The sequence below is a fragment of the Oreochromis aureus genome, linkage group 15 (assembly GCF_013358895.1).
Source record: "Oreochromis aureus strain Israel breed Guangdong linkage group 15, ZZ_aureus, whole genome shotgun sequence".
In the NCBI taxonomy this organism is placed as follows: domain Eukaryota; kingdom Metazoa; phylum Chordata; class Actinopteri; order Cichliformes; family Cichlidae; genus Oreochromis; species Oreochromis aureus.
Genome location: NC_052956.1, coordinates 21,052,916 through 21,061,543, shown reverse-complemented (window position 1 = coordinate 21,061,543; position 8,628 = coordinate 21,052,916). Strand labels below are relative to the sequence as shown.

The window sequence follows — 8,628 nt, the reverse complement described above, 5'->3', positions numbered from 1 at the left end:
GAAGGCCAGCACGTACACAACTGAAACTATATGTGTAATATATCGAATACATGTTTTAATCAAGAACCTCTACTAAAAGCTTAATCAAAAGATATAGATACATAAAAGATACTAAAGAATAACCTGATTGTTCATAACCTACTCAAAATACTTGCACTCAGACTCTGCTTTCGGTTTCACTTCCTGCCCTGCACCCTCTGCAAACCTGCAGTTTCCTGTGAAGACTTTTAGGCCCAGATTATATTCAGAGGTGAGCCTTTCAAATAATGCAATGTAATCTGCCTATAAACATTTTAAGATTATAGATTCAACTTAACAGTTTAAAGTGGTTCTTACTGGACCTGTAATAAAGACTAATATGATACCAATATGTTTGAACATCTGAATGCAATATCCATAGTGTTATTAATAGAATGGTAATGATGATTATAAGAATAGCAGCAAATAATAGCAGCATAATATGCTCCTACTCCTCACAGACTACTCAAATATTTTATCTTGGTTTTATCTTGGTTGAAAGATGACCCAAATGCAGGACTTCTGAATAAAGACAGTGCATTTATTTACAATGAAAAAAGACCAGAGAGCAGTGGCAACAATCCACAGTGTGTATGCTCTTCGCGCACCCCTGTCCACTTCCTGTGCAGTGATTGTCCTCTAAGGTCCATGGTGTTTCTCCTCCTCGGTGATATGTACATAAGTGTGCTGATACCTCCACATGTTTCTGCAATTCTCCTGGAAACAAGAGATGCAACAGTTAGTACATTCCCATCCACCGGCTGACAAAAACACCTTCACCATTCAAACAGGAGAGTCACTGAAAAACACGATCATATGAGCTGGAGAACTAACTGTGTTTCTAGTGTAACATGTGATCCACTGCTGTCTTAAGTAGGGCTCCCTGATTAGGCAGATCAGCAACAGGTGATTAATCCCAGGTGTGGCTGGCCCAAAGTCGGGAGACTCTCCAGGCCTGATGTGGCAGCAAAACTAACATACCACATCTCTCTCTCTCTCTCTCACACACACACACACACACACACACACACACACACACACACACACACACACACACACACACACACACACACACACACACACACACACACTCTCAAACGTGTACAAAGGGAAATAAGGGACCAGGAGCATATTACACCAACAAACAACCATAAACGATCCAGAAAGACAAATCAAAGTCATAATATTCAATACACCCAAAAATAACACATGAGCACTGGGCCCCCAGACCCAGGCCCATGACATCTTCAGCTCTCTGTTCTTTGTGCTTTCTAAAGTAAACAGAAAGAGGCACTGCATTATCACAACTATTTATCTTAACTTACAATCTTCACACATTCATCTTGTTCAGTCGTCTTTGCAGGGTGTCAATTATGTCATTGTCACAAATACACTCTGGCAATGCACACAATGAGTCTCTGCTAAATGTTAATATAATTTATCTTTATAATAATTTCACTTTATAAAAAACACCTTCATGAATTTCAGAGATGTAAAAAGCTGATATACTCCACCTTTAAAACATTAACATCAAAAGAAATGAAAAAACTAAATATTGCTGAGGGCTGCGGTCAGGAAGTGTCAATAATGACAGGAAGTGCAAACAGTCTTAAAGAGTCATCAGTTCAGAGACTGTGACAGTCGAGATCGAGAACAAGAAAGAAGTGAGACAGAGAAGCACGATGGATGAATTCAGATGGATTCAAATATTTTTATGTCTGATGCTGATGATTCAGATTGCAGGTAAGAATACAGGAAACATTTTAGTAGAAGTAAAACTAAATATTATCTATATTATTGCAATCACAAAATTTTATCATAAAGTGTTGTCTAAAATGATGTTCACTCTGACAAGTGTTGTATTCTAATCTATTTTTGATTTCTCTCTTCAATTTTATCAGTAGTATCAGAAAATGACACATCCATTTTTATAAAAGTTGGAGATGACATCACTCTGCCTTGTCTAAATGTGATAGATAAGCAGAATGACTGTAATGGTACCACTTGGGTCTTTGGTTCAAGAAACAAAACAGCAGCAGAGCTGATCACACTTGGAGAGATTGGTGAAAAAGCCGAAACTAAATCAGACAGACTGAGTGTTACAGTGAACTGTTCTCTGGTTATAAAGAACGTCACAGTTGAGGATGTTGGTTTTTATTACTGTATACAATACAAATCAGAAGAAGCACATGTTCAGGATGCTCGGGAACGTGAGGCACTGGTTGTTCTCTCTGTCATTACTGGTAAGTATTTACATCAAAATATTTTTTCAACTTAAACTACTTTTAAAATATTAAAAACTTACAATAATCACACTTAAAGTGGAAATGAAACACTACATGTCTGAAGCCTAACATACACAATGGAGTCCTGCTCTCAAAAACTGACAGATTTAACACTGTTTGTGAAACTGGTCTATTTTATGCAATAAAATTGTGTTTGTTTTCCCAAGCACACCCAAACAGGTACAATATTAAATGCAGCATCACACTCCAAACGTAATTACGTTTATTAGATTTATTGCACTGGCACAAAATGGTGCCAAACTAAACTAAAATGTTCCAAACACTTAAACTTTAAACATGCATTTCTTAAATCCAGCTTCACAGACACTGTTAAATCTGTGTCAGTTTATGAGAGTAGGTCTCCATAGTGTAAATTTGCCTTTAGACATGTAGAGTACATGTTATCAAAATAACATGACTAATTTGTGCTGTTTTTGTCACAAATTATATTTGACAGTAACTGAACATGAGGACACAGATCAGGTCGTTTTAACCTGCTCTGTGTCGACATCTGATGAGTGTCATCACACAGTGAAGTGGCGCATTAAGGGTCAATATGTGGACAAAGGTAACAAACAAACAGTGACTGCACAAACTGACTGCTCCACCACTCTGTCCTTTCTGGAGTCTGGCAATATTTACCCATCAAGATATAACATAGTGTGTGAAGTAATGGATACTGATACAGGAAAAGTGCAGCAGTACACCTTCAAGCATCAGCTCTTGGCAGTTGAGGAAACAGGTAACATCATGATAAACTGTTTACGACTAAAATCACCAAACACATTCCTTATTTAGATCTTTATTTTTTAGAAACATTTGGTTTTGTCTTTAACTTTTTTCAAGGTGGCACAAAAGTAACAAAAACCAAGTACAATATATCTTTTTGAGTTTGTTTTGCTTTTAGCAAGTAAGATTTATTTATATAGTTCTTTTCACAGATAAAAATCACAAAGTGCTTCACAATAAAACCAGAAACAAAAACTAAAAAACAATATAAAACAATAAATTGAAAACATAAAACAATAAATTAATTAAAAGCTTGTCTGTATTGTGCTTTATAAAAGAGTCAGTGGAGTCTGTACAATATAAAGAGGGCGTCATGTCCAAACGATAGAGCTGAACAACGGTGTCCAATGAAGGCAAAATAGCTGTTGTACAAGCATCTCTCACAGGAACCCCTTTAAAAAGGCCCTTGAGGCTGACATTCTCCTGGTGGAATTTGCTTTTATACCCAGTGGGAAAGCAAAATCTTTGGTGCTGTAGGCCAGTGAGATAACCTTCATAATCTAGTGAATGAGCTTCTATTTAAACAGGGCTCTACCGCTCGCTAGATTAACAAAGCAGGGAAGCAACTGGTCACATAAACATGTATTCTAAGTGTGGTCAACGTTGTTATGTAGTAAATAGGCTTGACACAGAGGACTCCATCTTCAGCTTCTAAGATGTAAAGGGAGGGTAGCAAAAACTCAGAGGCTAACCTGAGAGAGCAGGTCCCTGCAGAGAGAAGCTGTCGGGGCTAGCTGCCAACAGACTGATTATTAAGTGTGCCTATGCCAAGAGGCACACTTATTACTATTCGTCGGATTTATTATTCTTATTATTATTATCTTTTCTTTCTTACTCTCATATAAAATATTTAGCTTTTATTAAATAGTTATCTGAATCTTACAACCAAAGTTTGTATAATAATACACAAGATTGGCAAAAGTGCATAAATATTTATTTTACGTGTTTGATGTGTGTGGCGGGGCGTGGTCTGCAGTGCCGCTGCAGGGGAGGTGGACCCACCTGAGCGGCATCTGCAATCACGCCTCTCGGGCGTAGTCTGTGGTCTCTCGGCTGTTTTTTGGGTGTGTGTCGGGCTGTGAGTTGAAAAGCTACAGCTGGCTGTGTGGGTACACCAACCATGTGTGAAAAGTGGTCCATAACGTAATGCTTCAAAGCGTGTTCATGCAAACATTGTCGGGTCTGCCGTGGTACAATGGGACTTCTGCTCATGAACCTCTGTGCACAGCGTCTGCAAATCGGGGCTGTACGAAGTCACCTCATCTTTACCCAAAACTGTAAGCTGTTATCTGTGAGGCGCGAGCGGTGTTTGTTTTTACCATAGTTCATGGTGGAGAATGGCTGCTCTGCTGAGTTTTGCCCTAAGCAGCCGTATGAATGGCAAACTACACTGATTAGCAGCGGCATAGGCACACTTAAAATTTCTTCCGAAATTTTCGCTTTCTAGTCTCTGTTTACCACTGCTTTGCTGGTCACTGAGGGGCCACTAGAATCAGAGAAAGGTCCTGCAGTGTGCTCTATCTGCAATTGGTGTAATCATTTCTACTTAGAGAAAAGCATAAAGGAGCATGCTTGGCAATGCTTGCAGAGAAAGGTGAACAGCTAGCTGATTGACGTGCAGCACTTTAGGTGAGGCATTGTTATCCCAGTGTATCTGTGGTAAAAGGCATCTGGTGCCTGACTTGTAAAGATACAGGAAACATTTGACCTGTAGGTTTAGGATTTGCAGTTGTTTGAGAACAATATGGATTCTTTGTTAACTGTAATACTGGAACGTACATTCACACAGCCACTCAATGCCATCTCCTCTCAATCTCACTGCTAGGAGGATTGAGGCTTTTTTCTCTTGGGGGCAGGTCCCTCTGGAGGCCTGAAGGTGGACCTCTGCTCCAAGCCGCCTTGTGTGGAACTTTATCCGTAGGCTGTGGCCTAATTGGTAGTGCCCCCGTTGCAGCAGTGGGTGCGTTGTCTTGGCAATAGGCAAAGAAACGACGGGCCTGGGAGAGCATATCATGTCTGAGGATGGTGTTACGCATTGTCTGGTTCTTCCTCAGCTCATATTTAGCCTTGGACAGCTTCAAGAGACTGCCAAAGTAATCCACAAGCAGATACTACCTAATAGCTAGCTAACTGCACGCGACATCCAACAGTTACTCCTCACCTTCAGAATAAGACAAATATGGGTCCTTAGACTTGGTACCTTACTTTAAAGTAAAGGAATTTAAAAATAACAGAAAACTGTACCCGAATAATTTTAATAAATTTTTAATTTTCATTCTTTTTACAGATTTTTCTGTATCTTCAAGGTTCATTATTGTCTCTGTGGGCTTAGCAGCACTTTCAATAGCTGCTGTGACAGTCAACACATGGACAAGAACTAAAGGTAAATTTAATTTAATCATGTAAAGTTAAAGATTTAGAATTTTCACCTGAAACTGAAATTGACTTTCTTCTCTCATTTTAGGGAACAAAACACAGATGGATAAAGTTGCCGTAAGTACATAACTCAGTAATACAGTATAAAAGCTTAAAAACCTGAATGTTCAGTTTCTAATGTTTGATATTTACTTGATATCACTGCAAGTGATTATGCTGAGATTACTTTGGATTTCTTGCACTAAATGTTGATTTAGCAGAGGACTGAGGTTCAGAAGTTTAAAACCCAAAGGCTGTGGTTTTTACCCAGCAAGCTACACACAAAACTAACCTTCAAAATAAAACACAAATTAACTGGATGAAAAAAAAAAAAGAAAATAATAAAATCACAAAGACAAACAGTGAGATACAGATTACGCAAACAAGGAACAAACCTTTACAAAGGAAGAGGAAACTAACAATCACAACTTCAACCAGAGATAATTACAAAACCATAATTACAAGATTATTTGCCCTAAACTCACATCTTGTGCATTTTATTTTATTGTATTTTATTTGGTTATTTTCCGCAGGTGCATTTTAATAAAGAAGAGGATTATGATTCAATAAAATAATAAGCATCCGAATCTCTGCTGTTTCTATCAGATTGTGCTGATCAACATCAACTCAACAGAAAAACTACTGTTATATTATCAGTATCATCTCAGCTTTATAGGTCACACCCTTAACCCTATAATGCCATTTGTATCATATTTGCTACATGAGTTTCTGAGACTGCTATCTCATCAACACGATCAATACGTGCCATAATTTCAAAATGTAATAAACAAACCTCTGTTTTTTGTCTAAAATTAACATCGTTGTTAAGAAAAAGTTGCCAAAAATGTATCAAATGTGACGCAAAAAATATATAATAAATATGTCATAAAACTATATCATAAAAAACATGATATAGCAAAAAAAATGTGGATTTTGTTATAAGGGTTAATAAACATCTCAGTTCCAAAAACTCAGAATTTTCTGGCTTTTTTTTTTTTTTTTTTGATGAGTTGGGTCTTACAGGGTTAAAACAGGTTGTAAGGTTATTTTAATATAAAGCTGGCTGTGTGTTACAGACTATTTCTCTTTCATTCTGACTGAAGACGTATTTAATTATTGATCTCTCACCACTTTGGGATTTATGAAATGTCTATTCAGGAGATTTTACCAACAGTATCATTGTTCTCTGTATGTAATGTAATCTCCAAATAAAATGCATTTGTGTTCAGTTTTAAGGTTTTCGTGTGAATGTTTGTTTTCTTTGGGGAACTTCAATACAGCAGATTTCACTTGAAAGAAAATAAAAAATAAACCAAGGTGAGTTTTTTGCCAGAAATAAACACCAACTACAATTCTAAAAAAAATCATGAACATCATCAGACAGCATAAAAAAGCACCTGATAATGTCTGTGGTGTTAATAAGGGCAAACCTCCCACACACAGCAGTCACACTGATGTGAATCAAACCTGGTTAGCACAATAACTTTTTCCAGCTTTATGGCACAAAATTTACATCCTTTTGAAAAGCTCCACCAAAAAATGTAATTTAATTTAAAGAAAAAAATATAGTCAAGATAAATACTGTGGCTCAGCATAACTGGAGATGACTCGGTTAGATCATCAGTGTGTTAACTGTTGTTTAGGGTGTTTATATGGTTATTTTCAAAAGCTCAAATGTGCAGGCCTCTACTGTTGTTGTAAGACACGTCCCCTTTAGTTCACAGGAATAAGTCTTTCAGTTCTTTTCTACTTCATTTTATTGCTCTAATATAAGATATTAAAAGAAAGAGAAGCTGTTGATATTTGTTTTGAGTGACAGTTTTCACACATTCAACTTCCTCAGTCATCTTATTTTTGAAGCTGTCAAACACGTTATTGCCACAAACACACAGCAGGAAATGAAACAATGTTCACCTTTCTTTATCTGATAAATGGGCTAACAAGAAGCTGAAACATAGCAATAATAATAACAATAAATAAGATTCATTTTACCAATGATTCAACATAAGGACAATGATAAGATCCTTTCAAGCTGCTTTATGTTGAGATATATAAATCTATAGTGTCATTAGACTGTGATGAGAAATGACTGGCTGTTTATTTATACTCACCAACATGTCACTTATTCAAGTGTGAAATGACTGTTACTAAGACAGGAAGTGCCGCTGTTTACCTTCGCCCCTCACCCAGATGTGAAGAAGCAGATGAGATCATAAAGAAGATTTAAAAAACAACTGGGCCTCAACCCATAGCTTGGGCTCTGGAAGCAGTTTCCTGGAAAATTGCTGGGGAGGTGGTGGGCAGGATTGGGTACTCTTCTATCCCCTCATTTTGCTGCCAGCACGTTGGGATTTTCCCCGGTGGATGAGAGTGTTGCTTCCCTGTGCCTTCGGGTCGGGGTTGCTTGTGTCTATGTGTCTAACAACAGTTCAGAGTATTCGGCCTTTTTGGAGTCATTAGATGGGGTGCTGGATGCTCCATGTAGGAACTCCAAATTTCTGGCGGGGGACTTCAACACTCACATGGGCAATTACAGTATGAGGTAGAGGGGTTTGACTAGGAGGAACATCCTGCCCAATGTGAACCTGAGTTATGTTCTATTATTGGACTTCTGTGGTAACCAAGGATGTACATAAGTGCACATGCCACCAGGTTGATGATCGTTTTTGTAATCATATCATCAGATATGCTCCAACTATTGGGGATCACAATCCTCAGCCTCCATGGGTAAGTCTATGCTGGTTCTGGGGAGAAGTCAGTTGGTTAATCAAACCTCAGATTCACCTCTAGCCTGTAAGGGAGTTGTTTCGCAGCCAAGTGTAAAGCAGCAGGAATGTGAATTTCCAACTCAAAGTCAGATGGATTTGAGCAGGATCTGTGGTGGATGTACCAGTCTGCTGTGGTGAACGGAGAATTGTGCATAAAAGAATGGGAATTAGTTATGTTTGAGGGGGGGCTGGGCTCCCCCTTACAGATAGGGTCATTCAAGAGAGACTGGGAGTAGAGTCACTTGTCCTAAACATCAAAAGGAGACAGTTGAGGTGGTTCGGGCAACTGACAAGGATGGCACCTGGGCACCTTCAGGGTGATGTATTCTGGGCATATTCTACCCAGAGGAGGT

General features: G+C 38.3%; 1 protein-coding gene across 1 annotated transcript; it reads left to right on the top strand.

Moving 5' to 3' along the window:
• The first annotated feature begins 1,672 nt into the window (after window positions 1–1,672).
• LOC120433343 lies at window positions 1,673–6,482 on the top strand. The gene is made up of 6 exons (XM_039599465.1): window positions 1,673–1,761; window positions 1,920–2,261; window positions 2,761–3,045; window positions 5,380–5,475; window positions 5,557–5,585; window positions 6,041–6,482. The coding sequence occupies exons 1-6, from the start codon at window positions 1,701–1,703 to the stop codon at window positions 6,080–6,082; spliced, it is 855 nt and encodes a 284-aa protein (XP_039455399.1). The 5' UTR covers window positions 1,673–1,700; the 3' UTR covers window positions 6,083–6,482.
• The last annotated feature ends 2,146 nt before the right edge of the window (window positions 6,483–8,628 follow it).